At 37.1% G+C, this 15,586-nt stretch overlaps 1 protein-coding gene across 3 annotated transcripts in view; it reads left to right on the top strand.

Moving 5' to 3' along the window:
* Window positions 1-15,586, top strand: part of LOC123531512 (receptor-type tyrosine-protein phosphatase N2-like) — a 297,876-nt gene that overhangs the window by 73,191 nt on the left and 209,099 nt on the right. For all 3 annotated transcript variants that reach the window (XM_045312552.2, XM_045312553.2, XM_045312551.2), the window contains exons 2-4: window positions 2,660-2,716; window positions 5,700-6,500; window positions 7,368-7,421. In XM_045312552.2, the coding sequence (XP_045168487.2) occupies window positions 2,660-2,716; window positions 5,700-6,500; window positions 7,368-7,421 (912 nt within the window). The remainder of the gene's footprint in view (window positions 1-2,659; window positions 2,717-5,699; window positions 6,501-7,367; window positions 7,422-15,586) is intronic.

Raw genomic sequence — 15,586 nt, 5'->3', positions numbered from 1 at the left:
TTTACCAAAATGAGATTGCTTCACACAACAAATAGCATTATTCTGACTTTTATTTTGTCAAAATTATGCCCCCTTTTTACATGGAAATTTTGCTTAAAATTTTGCAGTTTTTGGATGTTAGCAGGTTTCTCAGGATACTCAATAATTTCAAGCTCTTCATAAGTCTTAAGTATCATGAAATTGTCTTTTCTGAATAATTAAGTTCCATATATCCGACTTAGGGTTTACAAAATAATGTCTGCATGACTTCTATAAACTATTGTTATGTGAAATGGCTTTAGATAGGTTGAGCGTGCTTTCATTAGACAGCTCTTATTAAAATATATGTAACTGTGTACTCTACATAATTTCAGTCTCCTGGAAAAATCTAAAAGCTCAGCTGTTGTAAGGAAATACCCCATTTCAAATTGAATGGTACTGTAGCTCTAAATCATAAATCTACTATATTCTGCAGGGGTTTGTGACATTGTATTGGGTCGCAAAGGGTATATCAGCTATCAAAATAATGGTATACATAGATCCATTACATTGTTACAAACCCCTGTGCCATATTACCCAAGTTCAAAACATGCTCATTAATTTCTTTGTGGAAAGAGGTGCTGTCATGCTAGTCCTCCCCCTGATAATCTCTCAGTATAATGAAGTAGTTTTGGTACTTATCATTATATAAAGGATAAAAGTAAATGAGCTCCTCCATTTTGTCACATGCAAAAAAATGACGTTTGTTTTTTAAACAGGAAAGCAAAGATTGATTAACAAAGTCATAACCCAGCAAAATCATATTATATTATAGTTACATGATGTAACGATCAAACTTCAGTGACAAGTCACAGGTTTATTTTTCAAAAAGTAGTGCTAATTAATGCTTGTTGCTGAAAAATGGTTATTTCTGACAACAAGGTACTTTGATAATTGCGATATTTTTTTGTTGCTTTCATGTCATTATACATGTGTATATGGCCCCTTTGACATTATTTTTGGATCAACACTCCTATATCTTACATAGAATTTGATTGATTTTGAGGTAAGGCAACAACTGCAACTAATTACCAAGTTTATTGGTTTGTTGGCCTGTCAGTTCATTGGTCAGTAGTCAGTTTGGTTCCATTCAGTTACCTTAGAACACTTTGGCCTACTTTGATAAAACTTACTAGGATGATTGTTCACAAGTGGTCAGTAGAGGAACCTTGTTGTTTTGAGGTCAGTTGGTCAGAAGTCAAGATAACCAACATTGGGATTACATTCAGTTTCTGATTACTTGGGCTTACAGTGGTCAAACTTTATAGGCTGACTGTGGTCACTAGATGGCCCTATTGTTTAAAAATCAGTAGGTCAAACCTAAAGGTCACTATGACCACTAGACTGAAATAGTTTCTGGTCAGTAATGGAGAATGCTTTGCCCTTAACTATCAAACTTCCTAGGATGCTTGCCTGTGGTCAGAAAATGACTGCTATACTTTTTGAGGTCAAAGATCATGGTAAGAGAGAGACTAATAAGGTAAAATCTGATCAATTCATAAGCAATCTTTGGTCTACAGCCATTAAAATGCAAAGGGTTGTATTCTGTGATCACCTGTTTAGGTGTAAGGAAGTCAAATGAATCACAACAATGAAAACTGTATTTGGAAGATGCTTTGGCATGACACTGTCAGAGTTCATGGGAATTTCATATCAGTGGGTGACTCCTATAGATCAGTATGTCAAAGGTCAAAACAGTTTGTTTATCAATACCTGGAGAATGCTCGGACCTGTGGCCTTCAGACTTTGAGCACGGTCTATGGTTAGTGTTTGACCACTGTTGATTTGGGAGTCTGGAGACAAGGTTACATAGAACTTGTTTGTTAGTGTGAAATCAGATGACTAATTTTCATGAGTTTTGTTAATGTGTCTGTTTGTTAAATTTAATCCCAGTGGTGAAATAAATTTCTCATACATGTTATCTGAATACATTGAAATCCACTGATTCATATCCCCATGAAGTAGCTGTTTTGGCCAAAATGAATTGTTTTCTTTGTGAATTACTGAAAGTCGAACACTGAGCATCTTATTTCTGGGACAAAATCTTGCATATGATTTCTGTTCTAGCGTAAAGTTATAAGGTTGGCCTACATGCAATATATGACAATGTAAAGATGTGTATACATGTCAAAAATTAAAACCATACACATATATGAAACTATTAATTTGAAAGAATTAAGTTTAGCAGGCCTCTAGAGGTATAAGGCAAAGAAATAACTTTAATGTGGCTGTTTCTATTTCTCTGTTAGGGCATTGCACCTATAATGGTAGTTGGTTTGATTAAGTATTCTCCTTAGCAATTTTGGCATTTCCTGACTGGTGTGGAAAAGCATATGATTGGCCTTTACAATCGAAAAATAGCAAAGCATGTTAGGGAGATCACATTATTACAAGGAAATTGCCAGTTGTAATTATGTGTCTTCTACCTTAAGAACTGTTTCTAAGTACACTGAAATTTTCACGGTGGAGCGTGTCATATTTGATGTACTTAACTTGTTCTGAAGTTGCTCAATATCTAATAAAAGCCTTAACTGATTATGTTGACATATTGTCTAGAAGTTACTACACGATAAGGAGAAGGAATCTCACAGACAAAGTAGGACTTAACAGTGCTGTAAATTGGTTGATTTTCTATTTCCAGGTTGTCTGTTTACCAATACACAGGAACTATGTGAAGCAGGCGCAACTTGTATAGATGGTAAGTCAAAGTTTTTGCAAACTACTACAAGTATGATAAAAGAAATAGCTTTTAGTAAAGATTTTATTAGCTCACCTAGCTGAGCAGGAAGTAGCGCATGCATACGTCATCACCAATTTCTTTAAACAACATCTCCAAAACCACTGAATGGATTTTGATGAAACTTAGTCTGGATGTTGTTTGGGTGATCCTCTACCTTAGTTTTTCAAAAAGTTCTGCTTGGGTGCAGATAGGGGCTGCCAGAGCTAAAAATAGAAAAATCATCAGACACCTTCTCACATGTAACTGACTACTTCCCCACATGAATCACAAGAGGATCATTGACAAGCAGTTTTGTCAAATTTTCATACAGTTTATACAGTGTACCAGAGGTGTTTGAGTTGTACTCTATGACAAAGCAAACCAGATGGGCATGTATCTATTAGTCATGAAAATATACAAAATAGACTGCATTATGAAGTTGAAAGCCAGAGATGGATGTTTTCCTGTTATCTTGTGCATCCTTAGTGAATGTAGCACAATTTGATCTTACCTGAGCAAAAATTGCTTAAGGTGAGCTATTGTGACTGCTTACTGCTCGTCAGTGGTGCATAAGATGTTCATCCTTCCTCATTCTTCTTCATACAACATTTTTCTGAAACTATTTGATGGAAGTTGATGCAGCTTATAATTAAGGGATTATCCTTGTAAGATCCTGGACCAAAGAATGTAACTAATTGAATTAAGGTAATACATTGACGATTCCATCCAGAACTTTTGATGTCAGCACAACAGAAAGGAGAAATTAAAAGTATTGTCAATATCAGTTGGCCACATTTCAAAATAATTTCACAAAAAAAATACCCTTAGGTGATTTTGTATTTTTCAAATTCATTCTAATTCCACAAAAAGGCATGGCTGTTAAGTGGGGTGTGGCATTTCTTCCAATATGTGTATAGTGGGGACTTTAATAACCTTCTTGTCATCTACTTGCATGTTTTGGAAATTCTATGGAACAAATTTTTCTTGGGGTGACCATCAAACAAGAACATTCATGTGTTTCTGTTTTGTCAAAAGACATGACAGTGATGACTTCTAGAGAGTGTGGTGCCTTATACTGAACCAGAAACTTGTCAGAAAAGATGCCTTCTTGATTTTTAGCTAACCTACTCTGAGTAAAGTGCTGATGGTAAAATTTTTAGGACTTTTGGATGTCTGTTGTCAATATGCTAAACCGTAGCCTAAACCACAAAGTCAATTTCAACCTTTAGTGTGGTTCCTTTCAGCTTCCTTCTAGTCTAGGTAATCCGTTTTAAAATTCTAGCTGAAGGGCAACTGCATCATGATCAAATGTTCTAAAATCTTCTCAGGTTGCCAGATTTCAAAATAATTTCACAGAAATGTTGCTTGGATACCCTCTACCAAATTTTTGTTTCATTAAAAGACAAGGCAGACAAGGGACGAAAAAAGTTTTCCATGTTAAGCTTAAGGGGAAACTTTGACAATCTTACTGTCAGAAATTGCTTGCCTGATTTTAAAATGAAATGAAATGTTCCTGCCAAATCCCTTCAGATTATTGTGTTACATTAAAATACATTGCTGCCAGGCTGACGGGGAAAGTTTTTCTTATATAGCTATAGTGGAAACTGAGAATTCTCTTGTCAGAAACTGCCAGACTGACTTCAAAATAACATTCCTTTTAGTCTGACCCTTACCTTGCTAAATTTCTAAAATGGACTGGTCCATCATTCAGTTTGGGCAGTACCACTTGTTATTCGAAGGGGTGTTCACTGAAAATTTACTGACTGAATAGCGAACAGTGCAGACCATGATCAGACTGCATGGATGTGCAGGCTGAGCTTGGTCTGCACTGGTTGCAAAGGTAGAAATATTCAACGCCAGCAGGCTAAGGGTTAAAGATATGGCCACCAGAAGGCGGGGCTCGTTTTCCTTATCTAGCTGTAGAGGCAGCTTTAGAATCTTCTTGTCAGAAGCTGCAGCGGCCTGATTTCAAAATCATTTTACAGAAAACATCCTTGGTTGGCCCTCTGGTAAAATACTTCAAATTATTCTGATTTAGAGGGAGTGGTCACTTACATATTTAACTTAAGAAAATATTCTCTACAGAAACCATGTAATATTATGATTTCACTGGGTCATCTGGGATTGAAAACTTGATGTTCACACAAGAGGCCAAACGTTTTACCAGATCTTCATGCAATGTTTTCAGTATGTCTGTCTTATAAAAACTAGGTGAAGTTTGATTAACTGGAGTCAAGGACTTGATCACTAGATTCAACAGTTGAAAAACTTGATTAATGTTGAACCTGATTGTCAGAATGTTTGCTGCTATGAATGTAAATGTTAGCCTTTCATATTCTAGGTTACCTTTTGTAAAAAATAGGTCAGATGAATGATTGCCCATACCATCTAGAACTCGTAGATATAAATACAGTGGGACACTGCTCGCTGGACCTTTGATGGTTTGGGAACTATGGCTGACTAAATTAATAATTGTGGTCCCTCGCCATTTTCCAGTATATCAATCCATCATATCCATTCCATCAAAACCCTTGATAACCATTTTAGTGTTCTGGTGACTTTTAGAGATAAACATTTTACTTTATTTAAACTGGCATACCATTTAAAACATACAATATTTTGCTTTTTAGACATTTTTCTTGGTTATCTATATATTGAAGGAAATGAAGTACTGCTAGAAAAGTGCATTAAGGAAAGCACACTATTCCTTAATATGAATAAAGTAACATTGGCAGAATAGATTAACTTATTAGTTTAGGAATTGGAAATGTTAATTTCTAACTTCAGTGTGATATATAAACCTTTCCCAGTTGTAGAAAAGAAAGTTTTTTCTGCACTTAACTCTAGATACCCCAGAGTTTGCTTTTAACATTAATTCAATATTTTGAGATGGCTAAATACTGTGAACTAGTCACCTTAACGATAAATTTTCAGCCTCATAATTATTTTTGTGTACTTTCAGACCTCCTGTTCGGAACTTGCTCTGACAGTGGAATTCCAGCAAATTTCGACTACACTCTCCGAAAGCATGACTTGAAGAAACTACAAAATGAAATACTTAAACTGGTACAAGATGGATTTTCATGGCATGACGGCTACACACAATGCATTATACAGAACGTCATCATTTCTCTTACTATAAAGGAACCTTTCAGTAAAAAAATCTGTTACGAGCTTCTTTTTGACTGGAAAAACCCGGTCGAAGATGAAATTACGTCAGTGCTAGAAAGTCTGTATGACAGAACTGCTGGAATAGACCGGTTAACACCTGCTGATCAATACGAACCTGTTTCGTTATTGTCACCATCACAGAAACGTGATGAAATTGTCAGGGTACATAAATATTTTGATAAAAATGAAAAAATTCACAAACGTAATTTTTGGGATCCCCCAGTAGGACTTAGTAACTACCTCTCATATTACCCAAGAGATGACGTTTTACAGTACTATCCTAGTCTTTATCAACAAAATTACAAGTTGCCAAATCGGGGCGGATGGGAAGATTCTGGAATTTCTTACGATGATATACAACTAGTAAAAGATTACCTCCAGGCTACGCGCAGGAAGCAACGATACAGTTCAAAATTATCTGACCTATTTTCATTGTCACATGACCTTCAGCAGCAGTCACCACAGCAAGTTGAAGGGTTCCCTGAATATGATCTACCAGACAGAGGCTATGATTTTCAAGAAGAAGACCTAGAACCAGGCTATGTTTGGAATGACAACGGCATGATTTATGAAGTCTCAACTCCGGATAATGGTATATTATTGAATTTCTGTACTACTGTTACTTACTGTGTGTAGTGTAAATTATTGATGGAATTGTGTAGGATGTAGAAGCAGTGTCCCTGTGGTACTAGTGTAATTAGTTTTAGTCTAGAAATTATAGGTGTCAAGTTCTGAGATAAATGCACATACTGAACTGAATTCTCATTTAGATTGTTTCCAAGTTAAATGTGACAATGCTGCACTGATAAAATGTGTTACTTTCATTTTCCACTTCTCTGTAAATGATTTTGTCTCTATTAATGTATCCCCTTAGAAAAGTAACTTAAAACCTCCATATGGAACTTAACCAGAAGTCCAGATATTTTGAATAGGGATTACTCAGTTAATCGGATCCCATTCGATTAGTGGGTGAAACCGGTTTCAGTTTCGCAAAACCTAAAATTGCCCTCAAACAGTAAGCATCCTACAATGTATAATCAGTATCAATATTTTTACAGAGTAGTCCCCGATTTGTGTGTTGTGATATTTTAACAAAGTTGAATCATAAAATCCAGCAAAATATGACTTATGACAGCTAACAAACAATAAAATCTGTAAGTTCCTAATGTATTTGAAGTCAGCTGCCAGAAGTACCTAGATAAGGTCATCAGAGAAGAAAGGAGTACTTTTATATTAGTGGCCGATATACCGGTTCGATTTGATTTCATGTAAGTGATTATCCGGTTTCAAAATTTTGAAATCGTCCCAGTCCTAATTTTGAATGAACCATTTTACCATGTTGGTCCTTTTTGTGGTCAATTAGATGTTCCAAGCTGTTCACCGTGAAGTAGTTGAAGTCATAGCTCTTGTAGCTATAGTGAGGTTAAGGCTCCATTGATCACTAAATTGTTTTTTTCAGGGCAAGAACAACTTGATTTGGTTGAAGTTGCTGGTCCACCAGTAGAGGAAACAGGTAAACTATATGTTCAGCCAATTAAAATAACTAGAAGAGCTTTAAGATTTAGTTCAGATTAGGTATGTTAAATAACCATTTATTCATTTACATTGAAAGTTACTTAATTATCCCCCGCCGATGAAATCGGGAGGGGGGTATTGAAATGGCGTTGTCCGTCCGTCAGTCAGTCCGTCCGTCCGTCTGTCCGTCCGCAGCCATTTCTCAGTAACTACTTGGTAGAATTTCATGAAACTTGAAATAAACATGAACCAACATACTGCGATGATGCCCGTCAAGTTATTTTTTTGATTGGTCAATTTCCTTCAGAGTTATTGCCCTTGATTTAATAAAAAATGTCCTTCTGCAGCCATTTCTCAGTAACTAACAGGTAGAATTTCATCAAATTTGAAATAGACATGAACCAAGATACTGTGCTGATGTACGTCAAGTTTTTTTTTTGATAGGTCAATTTCCGTCAGAGTTATTGCCCTTGAATGAAAAATGTCCGTCTGCGGCCATTTCTCAGTAACTAGCAGGTAGAATTTCATCAAACTTGAAACAGACATGAACCAAGATACTGCGACGATGCCCACCAAGTTTTTTTTCGATTGGTCAATTTTCCATATAGTTATTGCCCTTTAATTGTTTAAAAATCCACAGATCTGTACATAACAAACCAACCAATTGGAAGAATTTCATTAAACTTCTTTCATTCTTTTCCATGAACATTTATTATAAACATGTCATGTTGTGTACCTACACCTGGTCACCACCTTACCTTGGTCCCCCCCCTCCATTTTGTTTTTCTTTTTTTTTTTCTTTTCATTTTTCATTTTCTATCAATATTTATAATCAACATGTAAACTGTTGTATCCTCACCCCACCCCCCCAGCCCCACCCAAACAAACCATTCATTTTCTTTTAATTTGATTTTGACTAATGAAATTATTTGCTTCTTGGTAACATTCTTAACTTTTTGCTGGATATATTTTTTTGCCGTTCCTCAACTCTGACCCTTTCGGCGGGGGATTCCAATTCATCGAATTTGCTAGTTTTAGTTGTTTCATTTCATAATGTTTTCTGCAAGCTGTAAAATTGATATTCCAACCAGTTGATCGATGTATTTAGAAGTTACTATTTATACATTCTGATTAATAAAACAAAAGAAATCAAACTGTCAAAGTTAAGTCCTGGTCGATGATGTTGTGGAATTTATTACAAAGTTATGTTAATAAGATTTAAAGCGGCACAAAACCTGTTCTTCAGTTTATACTAATTTATTTTAGCTTGATTGTGATGAAAGCTTCAAGCTTATTATGTCTCCCTGCCTCCCCACTCACTGGGGGAGACATATTGTTTTTGCCCTGTCCATCTGTAACGCTTCATTTCCTATCAATAACTGGAGAACCATTTTACCTAGAACCTTCAAACTTAAGACTGGCAGGGCTTATGCAGCAGATGACCCCTATTGTTTTTTGGGCCACTCTATCAAAGATCAAGGTCATGGAAAACCATTTCCGATCAATAACTTGAGAACCGCTTTACCCAGAATGTTGAAACTTCATAGGATGATTGGTCATGCAGAGTAGAGGACCCTTATTATGCCCCCCCTTCGAAGAAGAAGGGGTATATTGTTTTGCAGATGTTGGTCGGTCTGTCGGTCGGAATGTAGACCAATCCGTTTCCGGATGATAACTCAAGAACGCTTGGGCCTAGGATCATGAAAGTTGATAGGGAGGTTGGTCATCACCAGCAGATGACCCCTATTGATTTTGAGGTCTGTATGTCAAAGGTCAAGGTCACAGTGACCCTGAATAGTAAAACTGTTTCCGGATGATAACTCAAGAACAGTTGGGCCTAGGATCATGAAAGTTGATAAGGAGGTTGGTAATGACCAGCAGATGACCCCTATTGATTTTGAGGTCAGTATGTTAAAGGTCAAGGTCTAAGTGACCCTGAACAGTAAAACATTTTCCGGATGATAACCCAAGAACGCTTAGGCCTAGGGTCACGAAAGTTGATAGGGAGGTTGGTCATGACCAGCAGATGACCCCTATTGATTTTGAGGTCAGTATGTCAAAAGCATGGATGAAAGTTTTCCGTAATATGACAGAATTCCGTATTTTGGACCTTCCCAAAGGTCATTTTTCCAAATCGGGTAAATCTGATGAGATTTTCGGGGGGGGGGGGGGGGGGGGTGAAGTCAACTCGTCCCCTAGTCATTGTTCCAGTGCGGTCGTCTCAATGGCAAAATAATGACATTCAAATTTTCCAGGATGCTAAAAATAGCGCTGATTGCAACACTTGCATCGTCCTTTTCCGTTAGGAATACCGTATGTAACATCATTCGATAGCCGAAAATAACCGAACGCTGGCGATTATTCATCCAAAAATAGACTGTAGATCGGTTATTTCCGCGGATAAGACTGCAGATTCTATTTGAAATTTCCGTGTCCAACCGTTTGTTACCGAATCATTTCAGCCGCGTGATACTTTATGACCTCCTTTTACGACAACCAAAAACCTTACTGCTAATCGGAGGCAGAAATTTCAAATGTTCACAATATTGAAGAAATTGACCTATCTGACCATCATGAAGTTTTTTTATACCAACGGGTTAAAACACCAAGGAAATGGAGAAACAAGCCAAAATCAAAATTTAACGGCGATGGCAAATGTCCGAGTTAGATTCTGAGGGGTTGAAATGGTCTGATAGTGACAGATAGATATTTGCTGTGTTGCATATTGCACAAACGATTAATTACAAATCCAATGGAAATAAAGGCATCAGACTTCACTGCGAGGACGCCAAACATCAGAAAAAACACTCGAGTTGTGAAAACGAGGAATGAGGTGAGACGATTTTTTATTATCTGTTTATGAATGCTTAATCTATATGGAAGAGGTACTAACTCACAAGCATCCATGACAAGTATGCCTCAATTCAAATAAAAAATAAGCGTTTTAAACATACCCAAAAAGACTGAAACACAGCCTTTTTTTTTAACAGTGTTACCTGAACTTCATACATGTAGATTATTGTATCCTTATATCAGGCAATTTTGGCATGGATGTGACCCCATCCTCTTCCTTTCTTCTGTCTTCTCCTTGCTTTCCTGGCCATATACACTGTTGCTTGCTCGGACTGGTCTGTTAATTCTGAGTAAATATTAGTTTAACTTGCCCTGAACTTATGAGCCCAGCATCAAAGTGTCAGTTTAAACCAAAGAAGCCAATTTACTAGGGTAACTCATGCCCAATTTTTAAAAAATATATATATGGTGATCTATAAATTGGGACTGTCTTTTATGGCTCTACTGTCTAGTTTTGTATGTCATTTAATAATGGGTCCATTTGTTTACTTTCAGGTTCTGTCGGGTTCTTCTAATTGTACTAAGAACACTGAATCTATGCAAGACGGGGTGGATAAACAACGCCATAACCGTAAACTAAACACACACAGCATTGCCAAAAGTTATGATGACCTAAAGAAAAATCTTAAAGGACAGGTCTTAACACTGTATACCAATGAGGCAACAAACAATAACAATGATAAGAATTTGAATGTAATCACATTGTATATTGTGAAATAGTGTGGAAATAATAAAATTACAAAAATTTTGAAAAAAAAAAAAAGGTCTTGAATTGTTGTTTGCAGGAGTCTCCAAAACTGAAATACAGAGGACTCTATTTATCAGGAAAAGCTTTGTACAGTACTTGTAAATTGCTGTATTTCAGGAGCTTCCGGGGGCCTTTGGCCCCCTGGACCCCTAGCTAGGGCTTTGCCCTGGACCCACCGGGGGCCCTATCGGCCCCAAGGCCCCCAGATATTTTTTTCAGTATTTTCAGTTTTTCCAACTTTCACCCATGCAAAAGTCAAGTTCACAGTGACCAGGAACAGTAAAATGGTTTCCAGGCAATAACTCTAGAACACTTGATATTTTGTAATGTAGCATCATTTAGTGGTTCTCTACCAAGTTTGTTCAAATTATCCCTCTAGGGTCAAATATGGCTCCGCCCCAGGGGTCATATAGACTTATATAGGGAAAAACTTGGAACCTTCATGTCCATAACTTACATCATTCAAAGTTGGACCACATGTATAGTTTCGAGTGGCAAGATGAACCTTGACATGAGTTGATCTTGTGACCTACTTTCACATTTCTGTAGCTACAGCCTTCAAATTTGGACCACATGCATTGGTTTGTGTACCGAAAAAAACTTTGACCTTGTTATTGACCTAGTGACCTACTTTCACATTTTTGAAGCTAAAGCTTTCAAATTTGGACCACATGCATAGTGGTTTGTTCCAAAATAAAATTTGACCTTGCTTTTGACCTAGTGACCTACTTTCACATTTCTCAAGCTACAGCCTTCAAATTTGAACCACAAGCATAGTTTTGTGTACTGAAATGAACTTTGATCTTGAGATTGACCTACTTTCACATTTCTGAAGGTACAGGCTTCAAATTTGGACCATTTGCATAGTTTTGTGTTCCGAAATAAAATTTGACCTTGATTTTGACCTAGTGACCTACTTTCACATTTCTCAAGCTACAGCCTTCAAATTTGAAGCACTTGCATAGTTTTGTGTACCGAAATGAACTTTGATCTTGAGATTGACATAGTGACCTACTTTCACATTTCTGAAGCTACAGGCTTCAAATTTGGACCGCATGCATATTTTTGTGTTCTGAATTGAAATTTGACATTGATTTTTACCTATTACCTACTTTCACATTTCTCAAGCTACAGCCTTCATATTTGAAGCACATGCATAGTTCTGTCTACCAAAATGAACTTTGACCTTGAATTTGATCTAGTGACCTGCTTTTACATTTCTCAAGCCACAGCTTTCAAATTTGGACCACATACACATTGTTTTGTACCGAAATGAAATTTGACATTGATTTTGACCTTGAGCTAGTCTTGAAATTTGGAACATTCGAAAATGGCTCAGTGGATGGTGCCAAGATCACTCTGTGATCTCTTGTTAGGTTAATAGGTTAAAGGTCAAGGTCAGATTAAACCAGAATGGTAGAACTTTTGTTTACAGTGAGCATATAATTTCTGTTCCTTGTGCAATTACTGAATGCATCAAGGGGGGCATTTCGTGTTCGATGAGCTCTTGTTGATTTTAGGGTCACTCTTATAAAGGTCAAGGTCACAAGGGCATGAACAAGGAAAACCATTTCCGATAAATAACTTGAGAACCACTTGACACAGAATGTTGAAACTTCATAGGATGATTGGTCATGCAGAGAAGATGACCCCTATTGATTTTGGGGTCTTTCTAATAAAGATCAAGGTCACAGGGGCCTGAACATGGAAAACCATTTCCGATCAATAACTGGAGAACCACTTTACTCGGAATGTTGAGCTTTATAGGATAATTGGACATGCAGAGTAGATGACCTTTGGGGGAGACTTTTTGTTTTTGCCCTGTCCGTTCGTCTGTAACACTTCATTTCCGATCAATAACTGGAGAACCATTTGACCTAGAACCTTCAAACTTCAGGTTGGCAGGGCTTATGCAGCAGATGACCCCTATCGTTTTTTGGGTCACTCCATCAAAGGTCAAGGTCACAGGGGCCTGAACATGGAAAACCATTTCCGATCAGTAACTTGAGAACCACTTAACCCAGTATGTTGATACTTCATATAGGATGATTGGTCATGCAGAGTAGATGACCCTTATTGATTTTGTGTCACTCCATTAAAGGTTAAGTTCACAGGGGCTTGAACATGGAAAACCATTTTGGTCAGAAAACCACTTGACCCAGACCACTTGAACCACTTGACCCAGAATGTTGAAACTTCATAGGATGATTGGACATGCAGACTAGATGACCTCTATTGATTTTGGGGTCACTCTATTTAAGGTCAAGGTCGCAGCGAACAGAACATGGAAATCCATTTCCGGTCAATAACTTGAGAACCACTTGACCAAGAATGTTGAAACTTCATAGGGTGATAGGACTTGCAGAGTAGATTACCCAGTTGTTTTTGGGGTCACTCTATTAAGGTAGTTCTGCACGTTTGGATCGAAATTATTTCTACAATGTAGAATTTGATTAAACACTGATTTTTCAAACTTCAGAATATATCTAGAAAATTAAGCAAATAAAAAAGATAGGGTCGTGTGCTTGATTTTTTGCTAGACTGATTTGAAAAATAGGGACCTCACGCAATATTTCATAATGAGAGTCTATGGGAAAATCATAACTTTCTTAACATTTTCGCGAATAGAAATTTTTCTACAATGTAGATTTTGATGAAACCTCTCACAGTTGTAAATAAAGACATGGCCTAAAATTTGATGAAAAAAAATATATAGGGTCCGTGTGCTTATTTTTAGCTCACCTGTCACAAAGTGACAAGGTGAGCTTTTGTGATCGTGCAGTGTCCGTCGTCCGTGCGTGCGTGCGTCCGTCCGTAAACTTTTTGCTTGTGACCACTCTAGAGGTCACATTTTTCATGGGATCTTTATGAAAGTTGGTCAGAATGTTCATCTTGATGATATCTAGGTCAAGTTCGAAACTGGGTCACGTGCCTTCAAAAACTAGGTCAGTAGATCTAAAAATAGAAAAACCTTGTGACCTCTCTAGAGGCCATATATTTCAAAAGATCTTCATGAAAATTGGTCAGAATGTTCACCTTGATGATATCTAGGTCAAGTTCGAAACTGGGCCACGTGCCATCAAAAACTAGGTCAGCGGGTCTAAAAATAGAAAAACCTTGTGACCTCTCTAGAGGCCATATATTTCACAAGATCTTCATGAAAATTGGTCAGAACGTTCACCTTGATGATATCTAGGTCAAGTTCGAAACTGGGTCACGTGCCGTCAAAAACTAGGTCAGTAGGTCAAATAATAGAAAAACCTTGTGACCTCGCTAAAGGCCACATTTTTCATGGGATCTGTGTGAAAGTTGGTCTGAATGTTTATCTTGATGATATCTAGGTCAAGTTCAAAACTGGGTCACGTGCTGTCAAAAACTAGGTCAGTAGGTCTCAAAATATAAAAACCTTGTGACCTCTCTAGAGGCCATACATTTCATGAGATCTTCATGAAAATTGGTCAGAATGTTCACCTTGATGTTATCTAGGAAAGTGGGTCACGTGCCTTCAAAAACTAGGTCAGTAGGTCAAATAATAGAAAAACCTTGTGACCTCTCTAGAGGCCATATTTTTCATGGGATCTGTATGAAAGTTGGTCTGAATGTTCATCTTGATGATATCTAGGTCAGTTTCGAAAGTGGGTCACGTGCCTTCAAAAACTAGGTCAGTAGGTCAAATAATAGAAAAACCTTGTGACCTCTCTAAAGGCCATATTTTTCATGGGATCTGTATGAAAGTTGGTCTGAATGTTCATCTTGATGATATCTAGGTCAAGTTCGAAACAGGGTCAAGTGCCATCAAAAACTAGGTCAGTAGGTCTAAAAATAGAAAAACCTTGTGACCTCTCTAGAGGCCATACTTGTGAATGGATCTCCATAAAAATTGGTCAGAATGTTCACCTTGATAATATCTAGGTCAAATTTGAAACTGGGTCACGTACCTTTAACAACTAGGTCAGTAGGTCAAATAATAAGAAAACCTTGTGACCTCTCTAGAGGCCCTATTTTTCATGGGATCTGTATGAAAGTTGGTCTGAATGTTCATCTTGATGATATCTAGGTCAAGTTTGAAACTGGGTCAACTGCGGTCAAAAACTAGGTCAGTAGGTCTAAAATTATTAAAATCTTTTGACCTCAGTAGAGGCCATATTTTTCAATGGATCTTCATGAAAATTGATATGAATGTTCACCTTGATGATATCTAGGTCAGTTTCAAAACTGGGTCACATGCAGTCAAAAACTGGGCCAGTAGGAATAAAATAGGAAAACCTTGTGACCTCTCTGGAGGCCATATTTTTCATGACATCTTCATGAAAATTAGTGAGAATGTTCACCTTGATGATATCTAGGTAAAATTCAAAACAGGGTCACGTATCTTCGAAAACTAGGTCAATAGATCAAATAATAGAAAAACCTTGTGACCTCTCTAGAGACCATATTTTTCAATGGATCTTCTTGAAAATTGGTCAGAGTTTTTATCTTGATAATATCTAGGTCAAGTTCAAAACTGGGTCAAATGAGCTCAAAAACTAGGTCACTATGTCAAATAATAGAAAAAACGACGT

This window comes from Mercenaria mercenaria, chromosome 11 (assembly GCF_021730395.1).
Source record: "Mercenaria mercenaria strain notata chromosome 11, MADL_Memer_1, whole genome shotgun sequence".
In the NCBI taxonomy this organism is placed as follows: Eukaryota; Metazoa; Mollusca; class Bivalvia; order Venerida; family Veneridae; genus Mercenaria; species Mercenaria mercenaria.
The sequence above is the reverse complement of the archived record's forward strand: the minus strand, read 5'-3'. Positions and strand labels throughout refer to the sequence as shown.